The 27,971-nt window shown below is 45.9% G+C and overlaps 1 protein-coding gene across 5 annotated transcripts in view; it reads right to left on the bottom strand.

Annotated features, from left to right (window-relative positions):
- The window catches only part of ATG2B (autophagy related 2B), a 5,509,925-nt gene that overhangs the window by 423,532 nt on the left and 5,058,422 nt on the right, over positions 1 to 27,971 (bottom strand). For all 5 annotated transcript variants that reach the window (XM_069637692.1, XM_069637689.1, XM_069637687.1 and 2 more), the window contains one exon: positions 26,800 to 27,004. In XM_069637692.1, the coding sequence (XP_069493793.1) occupies positions 26,800 to 27,004 (205 nt within the window). The remainder of the gene's footprint in view (positions 1 to 26,799; positions 27,005 to 27,971) is intronic.

Here is a 27,971-nt window from a genome sequence, read left to right on the forward strand (position 1 = left end):
CAAGTCGCCAACCACGAACCTCATGTATTTTCTGTGCTTTAGATGGATTGGCACATGAAAATAAGCATCCTGAAGGTCCAATGACACCAACCAATCCTGAAGCCTAAAGGATCTGAGAAAGAGTAACCATCTTGAACTTGTCTTTCCTGAGGAGCTTGTTCAAGCCTCTTAAGTCCAAAATGGATCTCAGTCCCCTGTCCTTTTTGGGGATCAAAAAATATGGGGGATTACCATGCCTTGTTCCTTTACGCTACAGGTACTGGTTCAATAGCACCTTTCTCTAGCAGGGAAACTTCCTGCTGTAGGAGCGGGTCTGGAAGCATCAGAGTCTCCCCGGTGGATTGCCTTGAGGTTGCGTTAGAAAAGGAAGGCAGTAACCTTGGGCTATTATTTCTAGAGCCCAAACATCTGAAGTAATGGCTCGCCATTCTTGCAGATGCTGTGACAGTCTACCTCCTACAGGTGTCTTGTGAATGAAGTCCTCAAAGTGGTTTTGTGGTGGTTGCTGCAGCTGCTGATGGCAAAGAGGCTGCAGCTGGGGCTGGCTTAGCACGTTTACCTCGTCCACCACGAGTGGTTTTTCTCTGGCTTCTTTGACTGCCCATTCCTCTCGCCTTTCCATATGAGGAGTAATAACGATAGGATCTTCCCCTCCAAGATTGTCCTGATGTACGAAAAGTCTGAGGTTGCCTAATAGCACCTCCTAAAGATTTGGATGCTGCTTTTGAGGTCTGCAACCTCTCAAGGCTCTCGTCAGCCTTGTTGCCGAAAAGGTGAGACCCGTCAAAAGGTATGTTCAAAAGACGGTTTTGCACATCTGGTGTGAAACCCGACTTTCGCAACCACGCAAATCTGCGTATCACTGCTAGTAGCCATGGACCTGCTCACGCTATCTGCAGTGTCCAATGCAGACTGAAGGGATTCTTGCATTACTTCCTTTCCATCTCCAACAATGCCTAGGAGTCCTTCCCTTTCTTCCCCTTCTGGTATGTGCTCCGCCACCATTGCAATGCACTCCCACAGAGTGTACGAAAATGTTGCCAAGGCACATGTGGAGTTGGCCGATTTTAATGTCATACTCCCGGCTGAAAATACTGTAACGCTCACCTGATTCCCGTAGAGGCGCCGGTCTTGACTGGGCGTATACCGTATCTTCAAAGGTGATGTGTAACACACGGCTGGCTCTTTGGGCTGGACCTCTGTGCACTGTATGTCTGACTCGAAGGGTAAGATGTCTTAGGTAAGTGAACGCCGTGCTCTCCATCTGCCTCGGGGCAGGGTGCTGTAACCAGTTTCTTCACTGGATAAGGGGAGCAGGCCTCTTGACGTCAGAGGACTGCTGTCCGTCGTTTACTGCACGAACGGTAAGTTTCGAGTAATTCTAATGTCTTTAAAAGTCTTTAGTAATGATGTCTCTTGTTTTGCAGGGTTCCGGCGATGGCGGATGACGGGCTGAAGTGAGTTGAAGATGGAGCCCGTGTGATGAATAGAAGCGCCTGGAAGCACGTAAGTAAGCGCTTGTTGTCTGCTTCACGATGCGCTCTAACTGTCTTTTTATTTTGCAGGTACAAGTTCGGAGTGGCTGCAGGGTGCCGGAATACCCACTGGGTTAGATGTGGAAAGGAGTAATGGCACGTGAGTATTAAAGTTCCCCAATGTCTTTAAACGCACCTTGTTTTGTCTTTCAGATGCGGGATGCAGCGCCGAAGGCCTCCGGAGCGTGCGAAGAGTTGGTAAGCTTTTGTCTTTCAGATGCCGGAATGCAGTGCGAAGACCTCCGGATCGCACAAAGAGTAGGTAAGCCTTTGTCTTTCAGATGCCGGAAGGCAGCGCGAGGCGTTGGTGACAGCCGATGGACCAGGTAAGTGAAGCGCTGTCACTGAAGACCGTAATGCTAACCTGTTCTTTCTTGTCTTTATAGGTGTTGCTGAAGACTGGATTCAGGATGGTAAGCCTTTTTCCTTAGGCCCAGGATCAGATGCAGAAGACACGATGAGCGTTCTGCTGCAGAGGATGCAGAATAACGCAAAGCAAGATTCATCCATCGGGTGTGGTTTAAATAGCCTCCTGTAGTGCTTAGGTGTCTCCTTCCACAGCCACGCCTAGGTAAGAAAAGAGTTCCTGCTTTCCAGAAGAGTTCCAGTGTTCTGAACCTAGGGAGTGGCTCCTGCCCCACCCAACAGGAAAAGTAGTTCCAAACAGAAGAGGATCAGAGGCTCAACTGGCAGGCAAGTAAACAGCACGGTCTACTGCAGGTAAGTCCACCCAAGCATTATGAGCCCGGCGCTTCCAGCGCTGGGACTGGGCATATTTATGAGCCTGGTGCCACTGGCGCCAGGACTGGGTCCAAAAGGTCCCAATTGGGACTGGTTGGCACTCGGAACCTGGGTTATGGATCTGCTGACAAGGGAGTTGGGAAAACCCTGACCTTTTGGAAGCAGAGATCATGACAAATACTTTGCGTGCCCAACCATCACGCGCTTGTCATCCCTATCAGGAGGTTGGAAGGGTATGCCACCTTATTAGAAGCTGTGGCTGCCTGGTCCACCAGACTCTCAGGAGTAGGGTGTTTGGACAGATAGCCGGAGCCGCTACTGGAAGGGCAGTATTTTGAAGTGAGGGACTTATTCACAGGAAGAACTGAGTCCGGGGGCTCCCAATTTTTGGCCACACTATTTTGTAAGGCTACATGGAACGATAAAATCGGATCTTCGGTGGGCCCATGATCCAATATATCAGTCAGGTCATCCTGGATTAACTGAGTTGGTGGTCTAGCCCATCCTAAATAATCCACCACCTTTGTCATCAGTTGTCTGTATGAGGGACTGGCATGTTCCCCTGGCTCTGGCCTGCCAAAATCTGTTTCAGGTGATGTGCCAATTCCACTTGCGTTATGCAAGGTTTCCACCAAATCCCTCATTCTGCTTTCCTCAGGAATCAGACATTCCGGGACGTTAGGGGTGCCATACTCTAGGCCAAAGGAACATCCTCCTCCTTCGACCTTTCTTGTTCTTCAAAAATTGAAGTCAAGGATTTAAAATATTCCTTCCTTGGTAGAGGTTTATACATTTTTTCTGGAGGAGCTGCTACAGTGGAGGTTGAAGGTTTTATAGTCTTTACAGCTTTTTCTTTTGCTGTTTTGTCAGTTTCTGGCTTAACTGGAGCCTTTGAAACTTTTGGCACCGAAAGCTTCAGGGTCGACTTCGGCAAAGGCGTCGATGGCGCCGACGAGATAGTGGTCGTCGACAGAGCTGGCTTTGAGGGCGTCGAGACACTCTTCGAAGGCTCGCCCTTCGAGGTGTGTCGGGTTCCAGGCGGCATCGATGACCTCGAGCGGTAGACTCGACTCGAGCGATCTTCATCACTCGGGGTCCTGGAAGGTTACCGATCCTTCCTCCTTCGATCACCTGGGCTCGAGGGCGCCCGAGTGTCGGAACGGTAACGCTCTCTGCCGGCTTCCGAGGAAGGCGCGGACCAAGGCTTAGCCTTTTCAAAAACCTCCATCATTTTGACTCTAAATGCTTCCCATTCTTCGGAGGAAGAATGTTTTGTGGGGCATTTCATTTTCTTGGGGGATTCGTCCAAAGACGAGGTGGATGGGGACCGGTGGTGTCACTTTTTGGACTTTTTCATTGAAGACGAAGAGTGGTGTGAACCACTTCGGGACCTAGACCTGTGTTTTTGCCTTTCGCGTTGAGGAGATTTCTCCTCATGGGATCTCGACTCGACGCTTGAGGCTTTTCGTCGGGTTTTCGACCTACCTGTAGTTTTCCCTTCCTCTCTCGCAAGGCCTTGCCCCTCATTGCCTGACACTTCGTACATGCCTCCAGGTCGTGGTTTTCACAGAGGCACCACAGACATTCTCGGTCCGGATCTGTGATCGATATTTTGGAACCGCAGGTTTTACATTTTTTGAACCCCGAACGTGGGGTATTCAGGGTCGATGATGAGGACATCTCGAATATCTTCTTTCACAATAACTGCATCACCCAACTATTGAGGCGCGCAGAGTCTCCGAAGCAAAACGTACTGAGGAAAAAACGGATCTGAGGCCAACGGGCACTGCGCGTGCTACTTGTATACCCGGTGACGGCACCCTCGACGGAGGCCTTTTAGGGACTTCGACTCGACGACATCGACACACCTCAGCTGAGAAAAATTTTCCAAAGCAGCTAAAGCTGCGCAAATACATATCTAAGATGAGGTATACGTTGGAGGACACAATCCATTCGAAAGTAAGTATTTAACTTACAATGTTCAGACAAGATTAAAACTACATTAGTCTAAATTAAGTGATGCTACTAAATTTACCACGGCCAATCCAATAGACGTTTGTCAACAATGGAATAAACCATCCCACAAATGCTAACATGTTACAGTGAAATAATCATTAAAAAAATGCTGAAAATACATCTTTCTTTTCATCAACAAGGCAGAGCAAGAGGTCAACAAATGTTCAAGAGTTTCAGGTTGTTCCCGATTTAGACAAAATCTGCACATATTTCTTTTTCTGAAAATCAATTAGCGTTTTGCTAATAAATCATTTTTATGCCACAAGTTGAGTCGGAATCTCAAACTGCTCTCTGTGTTTAGATGCCGGGAATTGCACACAATATGATTCTGCAGCATGCAACTGCTTGAGAAGAAATTGATGTTCTTGAAAATAACAGTATTTCATACACTGATCTCTCGTGGAGATCCAGTCACATTGCCATAGTTTCTCTTTGGACCTAACTAGATTATTTTTTAACAGGCCTTCAAATATCCCCGCCAATAGCATGGAAGCCACAAAATTCTGTTTCCATGCATGCATCATTTTATGCCCAGTAGTTTTTCCATATATGGATAACTTATCCATTAAAGAGCCCGGACGCGAGGGTAACAGACATTTTCCGTAAAAGGCAACCATTCTCCACATATACGAGCTGTTTAGAGACAGAAGACCCAGTTCATGTCTCAAAATACACATTGGTTGGCTGGGCGGTAGAGATAGCACTCGTTTCCAAAGGAAATCCTCAATGCATAGCCCAAAGTTTTCCAGATGCCAGGTTCTAGATTCAGCACCGTAAATAATAGTAGGCAGAACCTTCTGCTTATAAAAGGTCAGCACCAGGAGTAAGAAAAATGTACCATTCTTTGTGTGCAAAATGCGTGCTTGAGCCTTTGCAGTCTTGATTTTCCTATTCAATTTGTGCAGATAAGGTTGAACCGATACTTGGTTGTTGGTATTTAAACCTAAATATTTGTATTCATCGACAATCTGCCAGGGTTTCTTTTGTAAAAGCCATGTGAAGGAGTTCTTTTTTAATACAGTGTCCAGTTGCACTTATCAATATCTTGGATTTCCCAAGATTCACAGTAAGTAAATTCAGCTCAATGTATTTGCCCAGTTGAGTCAATAGATGTTGTAAACCTCTGGGAGTTTTCGCTAATAAAACAAGATCGTCGGCCTAAAACAGCCAGGGAATCGCATATTGACCCAACTTGTGCGAATCAGAAATAATCTCATGAAAATGAAATTTCATGTCTGAAATAAAAAAATTGAAAAGGGCAGAGGCCAAAATGCAACCTTGTTTCAAGCCCATATAGGTGGAAATAGGGGCTGTTAGTTTCCCATCCAAAGTCAAGCGTACTTGCATTGTCGTCTCTGAGTGAAATTGGGATATCCAATGTTGTATATAACATGGACAGGCTGCGTTTATCAGTTTGGTCCTGAGTAACTTTCTGGGAACCGAATCAAAAGCCGTTTGAAAGTCTATAAAGTTTCAATATACTGGTTGCTTCATCTGAAATTCGTGTGATTTTTCGCAGGGTTTGTAAATTGACAGTCGTAACCAGGCCCGGTAGGAAATCTGTATGGAAAGGATCTTGCAGTTTCACCTTGTGTATGAGCGCGATATAAATAAAATATCAATTCAATAAAAAAAATCCAACGGTTGAAGTCCCTAAGAACCAGTCGGGCAAATAACTTGCCCGCAATATCAAGGCGAGCCACCGGTCTGTAATTTTCAGTTAGATGTCGCTTGCCTTTTTTATAAATGGGGACCATAATGGACCTGCGCCATGATGGATGAATTTGGCGAGTGTATAGAACTTGCCAGAAAATAATAAACAAAATCTTGACCCACGCTTCTGGATGTAACTTGAGCATTGCATTACTAAGGCCAACTGGTCCAGGTGCGCTCGATGAACTGAGTTTAGTTATATGAAATATCAAATCTTTGCTAAGGCAGAGATCGCCCTGATCATGACTAGTATGGCCAGAAATCAGGTTCCATAGTGGACAGCAGCATGTAGGGTTCAATAATACGTCTTCCAGATTTCTTCGGGTACTGCGTTCAACTGCATGGGCATCTGTGTCACATTATTAGCTTTATTTATAAGCCCCCATATTAAGGCAGAGCTTTTGGGGGCCAAAATTTGTTGGGCATCTAGTTGAGTCATGCAAGCCTTTCTTGATCTGATCCAATTTTTATATCTGTTCTTAAGTAGTTATAGCCTGTCATTTCTTGTTCCTGATGGAAATGTTCTCACTGCATGTCTGTTTGAATGATATTCATCAGTTCTCATTTTATGAAGTTCATGATCATATGCATGAAGATGCTGAGTTCAGTGTTTTGACTTTGCCAATGTTGTTATCCTGAAGGATTGTAAGGCTGCGACCTACAAACCATCCGTGTAAACTAACTTAGGATGGAGATGGATAATCCAGTTGCAGATTTAATTCTCTTAGTAAATTTGGTGTCCATCTGAAATGGTTCCTACTGCTTAATATCGTCAGTGCTTGAGCACAGGTCTGATATTTCGGCAAGAGTTCAGGCTGGAGGATGTGTCTAGAGCTATTAGTCAGAAGGCCCATAACCGTGCCCCTGGCCCCGATGTGATCCCCTCAGATCTGTTCCAGGACCCCCTGGCTCTGGGTCACCATTTCTAACAGTGGTATTCAATGCATGTATGGAAACAGGCAGTTATCCCTTGTCCTGGAAAAAGGCTTTTATTTTCCCTATATTCAAGAAGAGGGATTATGCTGGCCCAATCTCCTATAGGTCAATTTCGCACCTGGACACATTGTTCAAGATTTTTGGGAGAGTGTTATTGGGACACATTGAAACTTGGCTTTCGGAGGAGTCCGTTTTATCTGATATACAGTTTGGTTTTCGCCCTGGGGTTGGGACCATGAAGCAGAGTCTCAATCTATATCTCCTGGTGGCTAATTCAGTCTTCTGCAGGAAAGAGGTGGTGTGTCTGGTGTTTATGGACCTGAGCACGGCCTTTGACATGGTAGATAGGACGGAACCTTGGGCCGTGCTCGAGTCCATGGGCTGTCCAGGGGATGTCTTGAGGGTTTCGGTGGAAATCCATAGAGACAATGACACTTGCGTCCGAAGTGGCCTGGGGGGACACTGCACTGCGTGCTTCAAGGTTGGGTGCGGTGTTCGGCAGAGTTGCATCCTGGCCCCAATCTGTTTTGTTTATGCTCTCCTGAACATCCGTGAAGACCTGCGCTCCAACCTTGATTCCGACACCCCTGTGTCCTCATCTTACTTGATCTCTCTTCTGCCTTTGACATGGTCAACCATGCCATCCTGCTCAACCGCCTCCGTGATAACCTGGGGATCACCGGCCAGGCCTTGGCATGGCTGACTTCTTTCCTCTCTGATCAACACTCTCAGGTTGAACCTGGGTCCTTCCTCTCCTCTATCTCTACCTGTGGTCTTCCCTAGGGGTCTAACCTCTCTCCCTGCTGTTGAACCAATAACTGGCACTTCTTGTCCACCGCATTTCCGCGCTCTGCCCCAACTTCCAGTGCTATGCGGATGACACCCAGCTCATTTTCAGGCTACCCTAAGCCACCTCTTCTCCCTCTCTCATCTCGGACTGTCTGTCCGCCATCCAGGAGTGGTGTGCCACCAATGATCTTTGCCTTAATGCCAGTAAGACCGAGATTCTTCTCATCGGCACACCCGCTCCCTCCTTTCCTGTCAATCTCTGGCTGGCCTCTCTTGGCCCTCTTCCTGCTCCCATCTGTGAGGCTAAAAACCTCGGGGTCATCTTCGACTCCACACTCTCCTTCTCTTGTCACGTCTCTGACGTCTCTAAGAAGTCACACCACCAGCTGCACCTCCTCAGAGGTATTCTTCCTTTCCTCTCCTTCCCCCAGAAGCTCACTGTCTCCAGAGCTCTGGTTCTTTCTAGGCTGGGCTATTGCAACAGCCTCTTTCTAAATCTGCCTCCTTCTACTCTTCGCCCTCTGCAACTCATCCAGAACAGGACTGCAAGACTTGTCCTTGGCCTCAAGCCCAGGGATCGTATCTCTCCAGGACTGAAATCTCTGCACTGGCTCCCAGTGGCTGCGAGGATTAAGTTCAAAACCCTCTTAATTGTCCACAAGGACTTCTGGGGCCTAGGGCCTCAATACCTGCAACTCTCTCTTCCTAAATATCTTCCTTCTCGAGCTCGTCGCTCTTCCGCCTCCAGCTCCCCCAGGGTCAGTTGCTTAACCAAGCAACGAGTTGGTGGTAGATCTCGCTCCACGGCTCCCTCTAGAACAGCCTCTCTGCCACCCTGAAACTTGAGAAGAATCATCTCCAGTTCCAGAAGCACCTCAAAACCTTTCTCTTTGCTTCTGCTTTTTCTCCTCCTCTCCCCTGCTGATTTCCTGGCTGAAACTGATACTGCACTGGTTACCTGGCCTCCCTCTGATTTTGGGCCCAGGTCCCCTCCCCTGCCAGTTGCAGACCAGCACTGCCTTCCTGGCAAACCCCGCACTTGGGGACTGTTTCTCTGTTTCCCTACAGTCCCACTACCAGCACTTGACACCGGATGTCTGCATTTACCCTTGCACTTGCCACCTTTTGGCCGTACTTTTACTTTTGTTATTTATTTGTTATTTATTCTATTATATCCCATGTACTGCACTGTTCCCTCCCCCTTCCTCCCCCCACACTTTCCCCTTTTCCCCCTTCCCTTGCATTTGCGCGATCTGAATGACACCTGGCCCAGTAGGATCATTGTCTGTCTTCCATCTGTTCCCTTCCCTTGCCTCGTCGCACCTTGAAACACTTGTTTATAGGCGCGTTAAAAAATGCCACATCATATCAAATCGGTTCCATGTAATAATGTTGCCACAAAAATCTCGCCATGCAAAAATAACGCCGAAAAATGGCCGTTTTTTGTGGCGACATTATTGCATGGAACATGCGGGGGACACCCCACCAACCCCCAAACTTTTTGTTTGCCCCTGTCCCCATATATATGGTCACCCATATAATATCGCTACAACCTTTTCCCGGCGATATTATTTACGGCGACCATATATATGGGGATAATATTACCTGATACCATCAAATCATATCATCAATGCGCTCTCGAAGGATTTGACTAATATGATGGCTGACTTTCCGGTTTTGGGGGGGGGGTCGAGCTTTTCCTGTGCTGGCTTACGCCAATGACACCATATTGCTAGCCCAGACCCCAAGAGCACTCCAGACTCTCATTGATGCATATGCATCATTTATGAGTAATCTGGGGCTCAAAATCAACTCCAAGAAATCGGCTGCAATGGCCTGTGTGGGTAGAAAGCAGCCAGCAAATATGTGGCCTATGCAATGTGCCGGAGAAGTCATCCTTAAGGTGAAGGTTTTCGATTATCTGGGGATCAGATTTTCCGAAGCACTAACTGGGAAGATGCACCTAAGCAAACAATCAGCCAAACTGACTCAGCAAATAGGGGGTATCTTTCGTTGTATATCTTGCTGTGAGGGCCAACCCCTGGATGCTGTAGTCAAAATCTATGTGGCTCAATCGAAGGCGTTACTTTGGATGGTGCCCCATTATGGGGCTTCCAGAGGGCCGATGAGATACAAGTGAAGGAGAACCAGTTATTCAGGAGATTAATGGGGCTCCCAAACTCTTCCCCTTGTATATCCATGCATAGTGAATTAGGCTTGGAATTTTGGGAGGACCAATGGGCGTTGGCCCAGATAATGTTTTGGGTCCAGCTATGGGAGAACGCACATGCCTCCCTCTGCCACTCTATAATTAGGTCTGTAATGGCCAGGGTGGGTTGGAGAAGAATTCTGTGGCTCGCCTTTATAGATAAAGCCCTAATTGAGGCCAATCTAAGAACTCTTTCTCCTCCAATTGTTCTTTTGACTAAAACGTTGAGCAGCTATAAATGTGTACTGGGGAATCTTTTGCCATGAAGAGAATATTCTCTGAGCATGAGAAACTCGGAAAAAGTGCATGCAGAGAATAAGCGGACTAAGGATATTCAACCCTATTTAATTTGGGGTACCTCTAAAAAAGATCGCCGGCTAATCAAGCGGGCGAGGTTTGATTGTCTTCTCCTGCGGGCAAATACCGTTAACTGGAAGGGTTATCCGGATACGTCTGGGTGCCCAGTGTGTGGCTACATTAATGAAGAACTGGCGCATTTGTTACTGTTCTGCCCGGGTTACACCAGTATTCGAAGAGTAACGCTATTTCCAGTCCTTAGGGAAGTTCATTTGCCAGTATAGAGCTGCCATTTTGTTCCTTCTGAATGCCGACTCTGTTTTGGTTGCATGGGCTCTACTCTCTTACTTGAATTGAGCAATGTACTTCAGGAAAGGGCTACTGAAGTTATAGCGTAAATGATATAGTTGAGCCTCTCGTAGTGTTGTAATGGGACTGGGACCCGTTTGCATAAGACTGTTTAAAAAAATAATGTTTTTAACCCTATTGTTGTGAAACCACGATTGAATTGCATCTCATGTTGTATTTTATTATTGGATTGTACTTGATATGTACAATGTGGGTTTCCATCTTTTTATAAGGAATCTCAAGGGAAGGGATTTTATTAATTGAGTGTAATTATTGGTGTGTAATGCTTTATGTGTTTGATGGATTTTGAATCCAAAATAAACATTTGACTGACTGATTATTTCAGCAAGATAATCGCAGAGGGCCATGACCATGCAAGAGATAAAAGCTCATGATCGCTGTGTTCTTGCTGTTTAATCTGAAACGTATCAATTGCGGCAAAGAAGTTGCAATCCACATAGATGTATTCAATAAGCACAGTTTGCTTACCTCTATTCCAGGTATTACGGGGTGGAATATCATCAGGAATAGATCCATTTACCATGGAAAACTGTCTTTCCTCAATGAGTAAGGACCAGCGTCTTGCCAGACTTGATAGACGGGAACCAGCTCTGGGTATGCAATTGATATTAAGATCACCCGCAAGAATTGAGTGATCCATAGAAATTATATCGAACATAGATTCTAGGTCTTCTAGAAAGACATCATCTTGTATACCTGCATGGTTCCAATAAATGTTTATAAGTGCTAGTGTATAAATAACTGCTTTGATTTTAACTAATTTTAAAAACATATTTGGAGACATCCAGGGTTGTGGGTATGTGGGCGGGGCCAAGAGGATTGCCACACTAAAAAGTAAAGAAAAGTACAATATCAATAAACAAATTGTATAAAAAAAGAGTGCAACTCTTAGTGAGTGTTTAATGATTCAAGAGAGTCCATGTTTAAAGATTCAAGAGAGTCCATATCGTCCATTAATAAGTCTGTACCAGATGGCTATTCCTTCAAAATGCAGCAAAGTAGAGGCAGTAGGATCCAGCCAATCAGCACTTTGTAAAGCACTTTGAAAATGCATGCGTACAAATGTGCGTGCGTCTTTGCTGATATGGAGTTTGTGGGTATGTGGGCGGGGCCAAGAGGATTTCCACACAGATGGTTATTCCTTCAAAATGCAGCGAAGTAGAGACAACAGGACCCAACCAAACATCACCTTGTAAAGCACCTCGAAAATGTGCGTGGTTAATCTATTATAAAATGCCCCTATTTCTAGACTGAAAATTAATGGAGGGTTGTCAACTAGATTCCTACTGGGTAAGGGAAGAAAACAAGGCTGTCCTTTCTCTCCTTTATTGTTTACACATGGTGTAAAACCCTTAATGGTGCTGGTGACTGAGCGGCATATGCACGGAGGCTTACATGTATACCGTCATAGATTGGTCATCTCGTTGTATGTGGATGCCATGTGACGATTAACGGGATCTCGTCACTTCTATCCACAGGGAAGCCCTTCCATGCAAGGTTAGGGAGGTGCGCCCACTACACAACATTTCCCTTAGGGGTGGTGGTAAGAGGGTCCTGTGAGACAGGCATGGTATCAAGAGAGACACAGACTCAAAGATATTAGCTTCAAAACCTTTATTTACTAAGTTTCCTGTGTTGGTGCAATGCCTAACTGGCCCTAACTCCAAAGGGATGGTTCCCTTAACCAGTGTTTCTAAGGGCCGTCAATGTCTGAAAGTCCAAAACAATAATACGTCTGTGTCTAAACCTATGCTTGCCAAATCTCTTTACAAACATGTGTTAGGAAGTCTTTACAAAAGGAAAAAATAGTGGTTCAAATAAAAAATAAAAATAAACCTCGGCTCATTTCGCATAGTCTTACCAATGGGTGCAGTTCGGACAGTGCAAGATAGTTCACTCCAACCGGGTAGCCCAAAGAAACCTCCACACAGGGCTCTTGCAGCAAATCAACAAAGTTCATAATATCCTTGGGTCTGTTGGTGTTCCTTTCCCCCCAAGCCTGGACACTACCAGCTCAAAACATAAAAAAAAGAATACACAGTTCTGGTCAGGCCTCTCAGGGTTCCCTTCCCCCAAGCTTAGGCCCCTATCGTCTTTAAACAAAGTTCTGCTAGTCAGGATGTATATTTCACTGTACAGTTCTTACATGAGGTATTATCAGAGAATTCGAGAACACTGAGCTCTTAGCTCCTCCAAGCGTGACCACTCTGACCTACAACCCCTCTCCTTGCTCTCTGTACCTTTCTTCTGGGACCTTTTCTCTTCTGTGCCTCTTTCACCCTGTTCTTTTCCACTTCACCATGCCTCCTGCACACCTTCTGTTCTATTGTGCATACTTGCACCCTCTTTATCTCATCGTGCCTCTTGCACCCTTCTTCCTCTTATATTTTCTTACAGTTCACTTTGCTTTTATTTCAGCACCCACAGCACATGTTCCTTCAAGTTTTGATTCTGACTTTCCGCTTGCTTGCTTTCTGGGGAGGGGGAGATGGGGTTTGATTGAAAATACCCCATGAAGGCTGAGGGAGAGTTGTTTGGGGTATCATTGGGAATACCATGTCTCACCCTTGGGTATTCTCCTCCCAATCCATCGTGACCCTCCACTAGGGTGATCCTCCCTCGCTTGTCCACCCCCAGGGTCGGGATGCAAAAGTGATAGCCCTTCCCATGCCAACTGAATGGAAGATCCCAAGGGAGTAGGTCTGCTTTCTCACAGACCTCAAAGTGAGAGACTTCCCTTTCAGTAAAAAGGACTCGCGATTCGTGAAGGAACTCCCGGCCCTACTTTCCTATACGCCACTAAGACCATCGCTGCCTCAGAAGAGACAACCTGAACACACCACTGTTTGCTATTGTAATACAACTTCAAGTATTCAAACCCAGCACAAATTCACTGAGTAGAAGAAGAGTAGGAGTAATGCTGATCACTCCTCCATGGCAAGTAGAGAACACTGTGAAGAGTGGGAACAGCAGAGTAATAAAGAATACTTCAGGGAAAGAGAAAGAAAGAAGGGCACGGATTCTCTGCTGGGGAGGACTCAGCTCAGATGCATAAAAAGCAAAGAAGGGCTTGCATTAGAGGGTCGCGTTCACCAAGCAGGTGATGCCCAGGAAGTTAGAACCTGGGAGAGAGAAGCCAGGGCATTCCAGGAGGTCCTCGGCTGAGAGGACTTGGCGAACAAAGGAGGAAAGCTGTTCAGGAGGTGGCGCGCATTGCCAGGTGGTGTTGTGACCTCAAGGAGGTGGACCGAGCTTTCCAGCAACAACGTGGAGACCCTCCAGCAAAGTACTCCATGGAGAAGCAGCGAGCGAAGCAGAGAATTAAAGGAAGACACTGGAAGCGTTTAGTGACACAGCATGATCCCGACCCTACAGGAAGAGCCAGTGATGCCAAACCGACAAGCTAGAGGTAACGGGAATGGCAGGAGACCCGAGAGGGGCCACGGGTAGATGCTAAACCGCAGAGAATATCATGAATACCGAGAGATTAATCATACTTAGTCCAGTAACTGCAACAATAGCAAAGGGTATAACGAATACCAAGAGATTCCTCATACTCGCCCCATTAATTGTGATAACAGCAAAGAGTATTAAAAATACCAAGGGACTCATTATACTCAATCTAGTAACTGTACGAGAAGCCAAGAATATAACAAAACCAAGGGACTCATCATACTCGTCCCAGTAACAGTAAAAGCAGTAAAGTGTATAGCGAATACAGGGGGACTCCTCACACTCGTCCCAGTTGGTCTCAGTGGTTGGAAAGACCAAGACATAAGTAAAGAGGAGCAGAAGAACCTATGTTGGTTCACACAAGTGGAAGTGCTCAGAAGATAACAAAGTGGTAAAAAGGACTGTGGACACTGGTCTTCATGGAATGAGAGACTGTGAAACCAATACGAGTGAAAGAGATATTGATGCAAAAGAAATCCAGAGGAACAGAGGCTAAGACCCTGAAGTTGGGAAACAAGGAACTGTTAGTAGGTTAAGACAGTGGATACCTGAGAGAGTCCCCTTGAGGAATTAAAGGAACTGATTAACTACGTCATAAGGAATTATCTTAAGATAGAATATCAAGGCCAAGAAGGGAGTCACTCTCTTGGAACCCCTTTTTGTTTTGTTGGTTGATGCAACCCTTAGTGGTAGTATCAGCGTAGGATAGGTTTTGGATGTAGAACGGACTATTTTTATTTGGACTATCTCACTGACGATGAGCACCTAGTTATATTTATGTTAGGTATGAAAAAAACTCTTTTTGTTAGGGACAGATAAGCCTTTTGGTTATTATTTGAATAAAAATCACAGGTAGAAAGGCCACATCTTTGTTTGCCTCCTTCTGGCTTAGAGACTGGCAAAGGAAAGAGCACAAAGTGGCAGAACCAAGAGACTGACAAAGGGAGGAACACATTGTGGCAAAGCCTAGAGGCTGACAAATAAAAAGCCAAGTGAGGATAAACAATCACACAGGTACAGATACAGAAAAAACTGTGTGGGCTAGAGAGCCTAGGGTTCCTGGTTGCGCAACATGTGCTGCGCCTAGACCGGGGAACCCCAATTGTGAAAGCTAAACAGGTTGCTGAAGTGAAACAAGAGAAAGCAATCTGATTGAACTGTTAAGAAACCAGAAAGAGTATAAAGTTGGTCTGGAGCTCTTTTTGAACATTGAAAGATTGAGAATAAGTACAAGTTGACAAGCTGAACTTGGGAAAGGGAATCCCAAGATTTTGTGGAACTGTTGTGAACTGGGGCAAGGGGAGCTGGAGAGCGAACAGGAGCTGGAAGCAGCTCAGAACTTTATTTTGAACGCTATTTATTTATTATTGACATCCATACACACTGTTTCGCTTTAGTTGTGAGTGCAAGTATAGGTTTTGGACACAGACAGACTTTCCTTGGTTTCTTCAGGTAGGGAAATCCCACCTTAGTATAGGGCAAGTTAGGTCTTCAACCATCCTGACGTTTAAGTTAATAAATCATTTCTATTTGAACTTTGAATCTGTTGACTGGGTCTTGCTTCATGATGCCTTCACAGGTGGTACTTATAAGAATGGCAGCTATAGTTCTGAAAAGGAACAATCTTCAGCTTTCGTTATTCAGATGGATTTCATTGATCAAGATGATTGTACTCCCCAAATTCCTTAATCTGTTCTTGAATATACTGCGTGTCCTTCCACAGACCTTTAAGACATTAAAAATTATCCCTATGGAATTCAAGCCAGATTTAGCTGGGACAAATTGATAGCCCATCTTATTAGAGGTGGTCTAGCCCTCCCGGATTTTGAAAGCTACTAACTTGTGACTCAAGCTCAATTCCTTTCATTTTGGTACCTTCGCAAACACAGACAGTCCTCATATACAGATTCAAAGAGCATTAGCGCCTCCTGCACTTCTCAGGACGGTGATGCTAAAAGGAGCTCCCAATAAAATTGAAGTGGTAAATGTAGTGGCTTAAACATGTACAGCTTGGACCCGTAATGCATCTAATCTGAGTGATAAAACCCTTTATTCTGGATTACTCCCCATCACAAATATTTTGGTAATTGAAATAATAAATGAGAGGGTTTTATATGCAGACTGTCTGTAAAGAAAAAATTACTTACCTCTTGGTAATGTTCTTTTTGATTGATGTTCCTCCTACGGATTCCTCATATATGATAAAACTATCTATAGCACAGCTGTTCTCAAAAGCCTTTCTGCCACCAGGGGGCACAGCGCGCCTCTGCATCAGCACGGCCAGACACCTCCACACACCCTGCACCGGCTATGATGTCGAGCCAGTATATATTGAGGGGCCGTACCCCGTGACCTAAGTTCCACCCTTTCCCCTGGCACTCTGACACAGAGGTACCATGGAACCAATGGTGTACTAGCTATCTGCCAAGAGGCTCAGGTAGGGAGGGAGATGAGAATTCCATGTGAAGAACATCCATAAGAAAGAACATTACTGAGAGGTTAAGTCATTTTCTTCTAATGGATTCCTACCTTCTATGGATTTCTCATCAATGGTGGACTCCCAAAGCAGTACAAAGATTTGGTGGAGAGTGGAGAGCAAGGACACAACCTAGACCAGAAGAATCTGGTAGACCGCCCTACCAAAATGGGCGTCCTGGCCTGAAAAGGAATCCAAGAAGTAATATTTAGCAAACGTGCATAGAGAAGCCCATGTTGCTGCCTGGCAGATATCTAGAGCAGGGACTCCCCTATTCAGAGAAGAGGTGACAGCCACTCTTCTGGTAGAAGGGCTCCAAGACCCTCAGGCACATCCTTTACAGCGAGATCATAGCATTACCAGATGCCGAGAATGATTCACCTTGACAGGATCTGTTTGGTAACAGCCTTGCCAGCACGGGGACCAGGGTAACCAACGAAAAGGTAGTCATCTTTCCTAGCCTCTCTTGTCAGAGAGACATAGTAGCTATGGACCAGTACAAGGTCCAGCTGATTGAATCGTTCTTCTGCCTTAGAATGAGAAGGGGGTCGGAAAAACACAGGAAGACAGACCTTTTGAGAGAAATGAAAATCCTAGACCACTTTGGGAATGGGAACAAAAGGGCATGTTCAATGCCACCTTCTATTTGGAGTAAACCAAAGAGGAGGGTTTAACCGACAACGCCAGAAGCTCAATCACCCTTTTCGCTGAACTTATGACTACCAGGAAAACAGAGTTGCCCCTACGAATGTCGAAACCAAATTTAAATCACACGCAGGACAACAAAATGGCGTGGAGGAATCAGGTTACACAAAGTCTGCAAGAACTGCATGACAGTGGGGATTGTGAAGAACAAGCGCAGTTCGTGGGACCTCTTGAAAACAGAAATAGCATTGAGGTATCCCTTAACAGTGCCAAACTGCAGGCCCGCTTGGGCAAAAGAAAAAGGTGATGGCTGGAAGGTTTTGAATTAATCATTATCACGGACGTAGCTCGGGGCAACCCTCCAGACCATCGTTTTTCAGCCTGCCAAGCCATTACAGAAGGGGAAAAACCATATGCAAAGGACAGCAAAAAATCCGAAATGGGGATAACAGACTGGATAAAGGGTCCAGATACCTCTACCGGCACCAAGCTGAAAATGTACGCCATCTGCAGGCATAAATAGACTTTGCAGCAGGTCTCCGAAGTGAAAGTAGCACATCAAGCACGTCATCCGGCAAGTCCCGCTCCTCATATTTCAGGCTCTCACTATACAAGCACGAAGATTCAGGCTGCTGAGGTTTGGTAGGGAACCCACCTCTGAGTGCGATTGGGAGAGCAAGTAGAATCTCTTTGGAAGGTGCCAGGGAGGGCAGATGTACCTGTCCAGCAACTTTGGATTCCACACTTTCTGGACCCACTCCGGAGCGATCAGGAACAAAGTTGTTCCGAAAAGGCGTAATCTGCTTAAAACCAGCAGAATAACAGGGATCAGCAGGAACACAAAGGAGGTCGAAATACCACTCGACCATCAATGCATCCCTTAGAGCTCCCGGACAAGGACATTCCCTGGACTTGAACAACTTGCACTTACTGGTCACACTGGAAGCGAAGAGGTCCACTTTAGGAGTTCCCCAAAAGGAGATAACCCCTCCAGAATTTCCTGTCAAAGCTCCCACTCGTGGGAGGCCGAAGTTTGTCTGCTCAAGGCATCTGCTGTGACATTCTCTCTTCAGGGCAGATGGGCTTCCGTCAGAGAGACGCTTTTCTCCACAGCCCAGAATCACAGTCGCATTGCTTCTGTGTATAAAAGCAAGGATCCAACACCACCTTGCTTGTTGAGATGCATGGTCACTCTGTTGTCTGTTAGGATAGCACACACTTAGATTTCACAGAGAAGAGCAAGGCAACCAGGACCAGCCTGATCTCCCTCAGCTCCAGCAAGTTAATGTGTTCCCAAGACTCTATGGGAGACCACAGTCCGCTCACTGTCAGATCCAACAGGTGAGCACCCCAACCAGACAGTGATTTATCCGTGAGTACCGTCACCTAGGCCAAGGTTGACAAAACAACGTATCTCTCAGCAAGTTGTCTTGCATGCCCCACCAAACAAGCTACTGAGCTACCTGGTCCGAGACCTGTAAAAGGTCCGACTTGTGGTCCTGAAACTGCAACCATTCGCAACGCAGAAGCCACTCAAGTGATCTCATGCAGAGCCTACACTGTTGCCCAACTAGGATGCACAGGGCCAAGAGGCTCAGAAGGTGCAGAAAGGCAAACACCAGGACTTGTTACTGGGATGAGAGGACATTGACCATCAAAAAGATGATTCCCACTCAGTCCTCATGCGATAAAGTATCTAAGACTGCTCCAAGAAATCAGAGAGACTGGGATGGCGAAACCGAATACTTTTTGCAGTTCAGGGAAAAGCCCAAGCTATGCAGTAAAGTGCAGATACTACAACTCTTGATCTGGGGAGTGGGTTTGAATGAGCCAGTCATCCAGATAAGGAAAGACATGAATGCCCTACCTCTTGAGGCGAGACACCAATACTGAAAGCAGCTTGGTGAAAACATTGGGAGCCAAAGAAAGACCGAACAGCAGGACTCTGAACTGGTAGGGATGTTGGTCCACCACAAATTTCAGGTACTTCCTGTGATTCCGATGTATCGGCATGTGGAAGTAGGTATCCTGAAGGTTCAGTTATACCAACCACGTCCTGGAGCTCAAGGGCTTGCAGGATCTGCTCTTGAACTTGTCCTTGCACAGGGACACATTTAACAGCCTCATCTCCAGAACATGATGCAATCCCCTCCTCCTTCTGCACCAGAAAATAGGTGGAGTACAACCGTTGCCAATCGCACTCTTCGAAAGGAGCGGATGGACCTCCTCCAAGAGGGTGGGAATCCAGAGGTAAGGTGCTGGTGTAAGGGCTGTGGTTCTGAGGATGCTGCAAGTAAGGGAGATAGTAAACCAGTTCAATGACCTGCAAGGCCCATAGGGAAAGTTGTTCCCAGCCCTTCAGGGGGACCGTGGCAGAAAACCTCAGAGAGGTTTGGCCCATTGAGGTGTTGAGGTGACGGTTGCTGCCCCTGCTCCTCCTCCTTCTCTGGGGGCACCTCTACCTCTATCCCTTGGGAAGCAACTATCCTGCAGTCTTCCTGGGGTGGCCTAGCCTTGACCCCTCTGTGCAGTAAGGAAGGCATGCTATCAAGTAGTAGACACAGACACAATAGATACAAGTTATTTGGTATTTAGGTTGGGTTGTTAGAATTCCTCTAAGAAATCTAGAATGGGAGTAGCCTCGACCATTAAACAAATAACAAAACAAGTCCAAGTAAGTCTAGTCATAATAAAAAGGTCTATACTGAAAAAAAAATAACCTTGCCCCCCTTCCCAAAATTACAAATGTGTTAAGGGAATACAGAAAGGAAAATAGTGTCTCAAAAAAAATGTCAGAATGGCTTAAGTAAAAACTCCCTTCCCCACGTTCAACAACACAGGGTCTTGAGAGTTTCTTAAAAAGGATAGGTGGATGGCACAGTTATATCAGTCTTGCATACTTTGGCTTCCTGGTACAATTCAACATTTCAGGCTTCGGCTTCAAGCTTCTGGTAGTTCAATCACTTCCTTAGGCTTCGTTCGCCCTGTCATAAATACACAGTTCTACTTTATTTACTTTCCCACAATTCAACAGAGGCTTCCCTCTGTCGGGCGCAAGCCTTCCTCTCTTTTCACATTCACTTTATCACAATTCTGCACAGGCTTCCCTCCACTGGGCTCGAGCCTGTATATTCACCCTTTTCACTTTATCACACAGTTCTGCACAGGCTTCCATCTGCCTGGCTAGAGCCTGTATATTCATCTTTTCATTTTATCACACAATTCTGCAGAGGCTTCCCTCTGCCTGGCTCGAGCCTGTCTGTCTTTCTCTTTGTGGGGGATCCCTTCCCCACGTTTTGTCTTGGGTGTCTTTTCACCGAAGACGTTCCAAACTACAAGGATGTTATGGCGGACCATTTCAACCTCTCTTTAAACAATTCTACAGTCCACAATCTTCCTCATCTTGCAACACCAATGCCTCTTGGTACTTGTAGTTTCGTATTCTCATTAGTTTGCCCTCTTGGCCTCTTTCAAAGTTCATATACTTTGCCCTCTTGGTATATTCAGAGTTCAGATATTTTGCTTTTCACTTATTCAACTTTCTTTTTAGGATAGCAGTTATTTTCTTGCCTTCAGTTCCTGCTGTAATACACTTCAATTAAGAAAATGTCATGAAGACTTTCGAATGTGCGATTTCACCTCGCTGGACCACTCTGTTACTTTGAATCCATTCCTCTTACAATTCAGCCATTTTCATTTCCATTACGCATTTCACCGGCACACGCACTGCCTTCAACATTTGGGTTATAGTTACTTTTGCTTTTAACCCAAACCAGGCTTTTGTTGCCTTCGATAACTCACCCGTCGTGTTAATTGGTCTTCTTTCATCAACACCTTTCATGCGGAAGTCAAGGCCATTACTCCTCTGCTGTTCAGTCGGGAGGGTCGCGGGCCGCTTCCAAGCACCTTGAAGGTTTCTCTCTTCCGCTCACTCAGTTTCAGTCTTGGAATGCTTTCAGCTTCCCGAAAATGTGGAATTCTCACCTGGCTCTGCCCTTCACCTTTCAACTTCCATAGCCTGATGAATCAGGCCCGAAAGAGCAGATCCTTTTCGTACCCAGCCTCGCTCAGAGTGTCCCAGTCCGTGCCACCTTTTATTCTGACAGGGAGTGTTAACAAGCGGCAGGTGGGTATACTTAGGATTACATGCCTGACCTCATTATAGGGACAGAGCCATTGCAAGTCAGTAGAGGTAATCTTTCTGGCCTCATTCCTAGTTTTCCTCGGCTCAGTAGTGTTGTCAATGTAAAGTAGGGAGGAATTATGGGACCTGTAGTTTCCCATAAAATAAGCCAGGATAGGGGTTGGATGGGTTGTTGAAAAAGGGTGATACCAAGTCTCACCATCGGGTGCTTCTCCACCAACCCCCCCACACCCCAGAGGACACCATACCCGGTGATCATCCCTCGCTTGTCCACCCCCAAGGTCGGGATCCAAAAGCGATGGCCTTTCCTAGCCACCTGAGTACAGGATCCCCGGGGACTAGGTTGTGAAACACCCTCTGGTTTTTTACAGGGCATAGGAGCTTGATGGATGAAAATCACATCCTCTTGCCTAAGATGCAGAGGGTTGCTGCACGGCTAGGCCCAACAACTTCACAATTGCTTTTGATACTTGAAATTTCTGGAGGGTGTCACCAGCCTTCCCAGCAAACATATTGTCAAAGGGCATGTCCTGAAGCTTAGTATGCTGGGCATCATGCACAAAACCAGATGTTCACATCCACGAGTGGCGCCTGAGCACTGAACACATGGCCATAGATCTGTCCACACAGTCAGCCGTGTGAAGCCCAGATTGCAAAACCTGGCGGGAAGCTTCTCTGCTGTCTGTCAGCACAAACAGTATGCCGTTCCTTATCTCCCCCTCAGGGATATGCTCAACCGTATTCGTCACAGCAGACCATAGGCCAACAGAGAATTTCACCAATGTGCAAGAAGCATTCACAGTGCGAAGGGCGAGGCTGTCTGCCACAAGCATCTTCTTCCCCCAAGGGTCCAGTCTCTTACTTTTCCTGTCAGGTGAAAGAGAGGGCAGTGTGGAAGACTTCACATTGGCAGAAGCAGCCTGCAATACCAAACTCTCTGGGAAGGCATGAGTGGACAAAAGATCTGCGTCAGAGGGAGCCATTGATGTTTCCTGTCCAGTTCCTTCCAAACCTCCAGCATGGGGGCTTCTACTGCCAGATTGAAGGGTAGTAGTGTTTCCCTCCTGGGACCCTGGTCCATTATAACCATTACTTAGAACTGAATTTTAGGTCTGGATGGTGCAGAGGCCTAGGGTATCTGCCACCTTAGCCATCAACCTCTGAAACGAGGCCAGAGGCATACCAAGGGTAGTGGCTGGAAGACTATCGAGCTCAGGGGAGATGTCTAGACGTGGTGGGTCTCATCCACAAGGGGGGCCGAAGGGGCAATGGACGCCGGCGCCTTGGCAAAGATGTCCAGCATCCTCAGTGGTTGATGATTGGGTGGGAAAAGGAACCTTATCCAGCTCCGGAGAAACTCTGGATCAGTGGCTCGTTTTCTTGACAGGAGGAGGAAGAATGCCTGTGCGAGGTTCCACTAAGAGTGTGGGATCTCTTGCAGTGCTTCTTCTTTTCCTTTGGGTGCATGGACTGATATGACCCACAATACTGGGTGTCATGTTCCTCACCCAAGCAGTATGAACAAATCGGGTGCAGATCTGAAACCAACATCTGCTGGCCGCAGTCTGCACATGGTTTCAACCCTGAGGCCTTCGCAGGGTTGGTCATGGTGATGACGAATTAAAAAATACAGACATTCTGTTCCTCAAGTGAACAGAATGCGCAGAATAAAAGAACGGAGGTCACAGTGCCTCAATATATACTGGCCCTGACTTCATGTCTGGCACGAGGCATTTAGAGGCGCAAGACGGAAATGACACAGAGATGCACTGCACCCACTGGCAGCGGAAAAGTTTCAGAGAATGGCTGCGCTGTGGATAGGATTATTATGGAAGAGGAATTTGTGAGAGGAAGGAATCCATTAGAACTAGGTTCTTACGAAATTCTCTCACTTATTCCAGGACAATAGATTCATTACCCATGACAAGTTTAAGGGCCTCGGAGGTTCTTTTCCACTAGATATTTTCTTATATTTCAAGATACAGAATACTTTTAAGGAATGCATCGAGACATTCCTGGAGAAACCTTGCACATTTCAATTATTGCATGAGGATATTTGTGCTGAAGGGGAGGGCAGGCTAACCTACAGACTATATACCAACATTATTGAGGGCATGAGTGGGAATGGTCATTGCAGCAAAATATAATAGAGGATATGTGCAAATATGTTTGTGACCAGCCAAAATATGTTTCTTTTAATAGTCAGCTCAAACTGCGTCACTTTAAATTTGTGCATCAAATGTGTTATACCCCAGCCCGGCTGAACATATCCCACCTTGAGTCGTCCCCTACATGTGAGAGATCTGACACTGACCCAGCAGATTTCTTTCACATAGCATGGACCTCTGCTCCCATTCAGAAATTATGGTCATATATGTTTAATGAAATTGAGAAAATGGTAGGGGAAAGTGATGCGATATTCCTCTTTTGACACCTCTTTTGGGTTACACATAGAATATTTTATCATATTTTAGGAGGCAACTGAGTTTGCTATTTGTATTGGCCAGCCGGTGTGTCGCTAGGTCATGGGGTCAAGAACCTCCATCATTACTACAAACTGGTTTATATGATAATGCAGTGTGTTCCAATTTAGAGAATACATATAGAAGTAAATCCCAGCTTCCTCTAGACCAAGAGATATATGGACCCGATATCAAACTACTTAATTAAAAGGAATAATGAGACTAGCTCCTTTGGAACTTCCTTAGGTTTGTTTAAAGTAGTACACAAGAATTTCAAGACTGATGATATGCTGTAGGCAGTGCTCCAGATAAGATTTGGAAGTGGGAGTATTTGAATCTCTATTTTTTAAATTTGTGAGTTAAATGATTTATAGGGAGCAAAAATGTAAGTCAAATTCCCAGTGAGAGTATTTTCTAAGCGTGGAAAGATATGTTTTGCCTGGAAAACCAGAAATGTTTTTGTAATAATTATTTCTTTGCACTTAAATATTCATGCATATGAAAAGATACATGTTTACTTCTTCTGATGAGGTGGTTACAATAGGAGGTTCATCCTGTGGTACGATGTGCACTACTGGTCCAAACATATCCATGTAGTGTCATGATGCCTACTCCCGGGGACCCAGACCAAGTCCAGCAACCCCGGAAGCAGGCATCAAGTTATCCTAAGCAAGCCCAACAACCCCTGCTAGGGGCTATTCGGGTCCAGTCCTGGCGCCTATGGCGCCAGGCTCATATGGAGAGTCAGTCCTGGCGCCATACGCGCCAGGCTCATAGATTAAAACTTACCTGATGCAGACCATGCTGCAAGAGCGCCAAGCCAAAAGAGGCTTGGAAGGGACTACTTCACTTAGGGACTATTTTTTACTCGGGCGGGGCTGGGGAGGAATACTTACCTGGGACTACTTTGGAGGCTATTTAAACCACGCCCGAAGAGCAGCACACGCTTCGCGTTATTCTGCATCCAGCAGCGTAACGCTCACCGTGCCTGCAAGTCTGCATCCAGCCTTCTGCCACGCCCGCCTCGAGTTTGGAGCTCCTAGAAAAAGGGAGAAAGAAGGAGAAAAGGTTAGAACAAGAACAATACCTTTGATCCTTACCTGAATTCCCGATCCATCGCGCCTTCGAGCTGGAAGAAAGAAGCTATTTATGCGCGTCGCCTCGCCTGCTGCAGTGCCGCGCTGAACTCACCGGCCTTTGCAGCATCTTCACATTCCACCGCATCCTCCTGCATGTTCCCGCCGCACTCCGGCACCTAAGGAGAAGACAAGAACAGCAAGGTGAGCCAAGGGAATACACAGAGGAATATTAGTTAACCCCCATAGACTTACCTGATTTTACCACTGGGGGTACTATTCCTCTTCACGGGTCGGCGCAGCTTCCACTGCATCTTCGCCGAACCCCGGCCCCTAAGGGGAAACAAAAGGACAGCAAGGTGAAACAAAGGGACTAACAAGGGGAACCCTCCTCACCACAATAGACTTACCTGATTTTACCGCTGGAGGTATTATTCCCCGAGACTTCATACTTTCTCTCAGCGCCTGAATAAGGGAGAAAGCAACAGGTTACATATTGACAATATTTTATCGAACTGTGTTGGAAAATACAAATCCTTACCAGAATACTACCGGTTGCCGCGAGGAACTCTTCATTAGGGTCAAGCTGCAACCTGCAAGTAATCGGACAAGAGTGAAAGTCAGGCATTTGAACTCTTACGAACTTTATACTTACGGCGTCTTGCCGGGAATCTCGGATTCAATATTGTTCTGGAACTCACCAATTCCTTCGAGCCAGTGAAGCAACTGGTTATCAACGCGCCCCTGCGCTCAATGCAGGATGGAGAGCTCATCTTTTCAAACCATCAGGTGAGACTATAAGAGGGGACATCAAAGGTGATCTGTGGGGAGAACAGCGGGGGTGGAGGGATTTACGCTCAACTCCATGGGTGGTTAATTCCCTTTCTCCATTTACAGAAGAATATTCCTACGGGCCAAGCAAACGAAGCTAGGTGGGCCAGTCCAGTCCGTCATCTCGGCCCTACGCGTCACCGCAGCTGTCCAGTTCCGATCGACGCCTCTGTGGGAGCCAGGTGAGCGTAACATGTAGCTGTGTGGGTGAAAGCAGCGGCACAAGGTTTTGGGAGTATTTTTACTCACTATTTTTATTTTTTCTGAGTATTTGCATATTTGTAGGGAGTAAAAGTGGCCGATAGACCCCTTATCGGTAAGGCTGGCTGTGGTTGTTACAAGTCTCAATGATGGTAAAGACTTTATATTTAACAGTATGTATGCATTATATTGTATGATTTAAGATGGGGCGAAATTGAAGGGTGTTGTCACTGTATAATGGTTTAATAAAAAGAATACAAAAAAGAAAAACAAATTAAGGATGCACTGAGATATTCACAAAAGTGCAAAACACTTTCACAATCCCCACCTGCTGTCCCAGCCACCCGAGGCCCATCCCTGGGTGCCGCTTTTTCTTTATTCTTTCAATGCAGGAGGCAACAGGGAGCGTCTCCCTGTTGGCCCACCCACCCCAAAATGACCTGATTCCCCCCACCCCCTCCACTTACCTGCAGGACCGGAGCATTGCGCTCAGGTTCCAGCGCTCCTCCCATCTGGCCTGCATAGACATGGAAAAGGGAATTAGTCCCTGTTCCATATGGCAACAGGCATCTTTTTTTTTTTCATTTTTATTGGGAGATCGGCTGGCCTGATGAAAAATTGTGAAAGTCATTTGCTTCGCTCGGGCCTACCTTAGCTCGGCCTGGCAGGACGTTCAAGGCCATGTCCGCCCTCCTGGCAGGGCAAGAAAGTCATATGGTTTTTATAAAACACCAATACTACACTTTTGTTTATTAATAGGAAATCTATGCTCATTTCACCAGCACTGCAGCTTAGTGAGCTGAAAATGAAAAGCAACATAAAAGTCTGAAAACGTCAGGGTAGAGTACCAGCCATTCACATCGCTATTTCCAAAAACGTGCTCACTAGCGTACACAATCTACCTACCGAAAAAATATAGGTTGATCATTAAAAGATTTTTCTGCCTGCAGAAAGTTGTGGTTGCCTCCATAACCTGTACTTGTAGAATGTGCTGTGCTGTTCAGGCCTGGCAGGGTCTGTACTAAAGTAGAGAAGACAGGGCGAACATCTACCGTGCTGCTGAACTGTTTAGGAAAACTGTAAGTTACATCAGCACCTGGAGACTCTTTTGCTGAAATGTAAAGAAAGAGCAAGTTACTAGCATAATTCAAATACATTACCATTAAAAAAAATCTTCATTTATAGTGTTTTAATGAGAGCCTAGTACTGAGTTACAATATACTGAGTTAATGATTGGACAGTATACAATTAAGCAAGCAATATGATAGGTGTAAATAGACAGATTTTTCTTGCAGCTAAGGCAATGCAACTCTTGAAACTTTATTTAAGCTCTGCCTAACTCACAAAGGGCATGTGAATGCACACATCACAGATGCACACAGTTAGACACACTTTTTCTTCTCCTGTGCAAAACTTCGCAAAGCATTGGGTAAGTTTCTGGGTTGTTTGGGTTGTTTCTGTGGATCTCATAGCACAAGTTATATTAATATGCTTTTCCACAGCGCCAAATCGTAAGCTTGCCATGAAGCGGCATACTGTACCCCCACCAGGGGTATGCAGACCTCCGTCTGCTGGAGGAAATACAAAGAGCGAGGGGGAAAAGGAGGGGATGGGAAATAATAATTTGGCATTTATATTGCGCTACGAACCCTCAGGTATCTGAGCGCTGCTTATTATTACCCACGGTGTGTGGTGCTCATTTATCGACCTCGGAAGGATGAAAGGCTGAGTTTGGCCCTGCCGGGATTCGAACCTGGGTTAGCAGGCTCTGCACGGATGTCAAAGCGAGCGCTCTACTCGCTGTGCCACTTGACCAGGAAAGTGAGAAATAGATGCTGCTAAAACACATGGAGGGAGGGGTGCAGCAGGGGAACAATATTTTATGATAGCATAGGTGCATGTGAGTTCTGTTGGTATTACTATAGTTATGCGAAAGGAAGGAGTAGGATATGTTCTAAAGTGTTGTGATAATAGGGTTGCGATTCCAAGGCATATTTGGAGAATTTTAAGTTAGTATACACTGCAATGTTGAATTAATGAGGAGCTCGAGCGTGATCTATATAAGAATAAGAGTGCAC

Source organism: Ambystoma mexicanum, chromosome 14, assembly GCF_040938575.1.
Source record: "Ambystoma mexicanum isolate Mex_15411 chromosome 14, UKY_AmexF1_1, whole genome shotgun sequence".
NCBI classification, from domain to species: Eukaryota; Metazoa; Chordata; class Amphibia; order Caudata; family Ambystomatidae; genus Ambystoma; species Ambystoma mexicanum.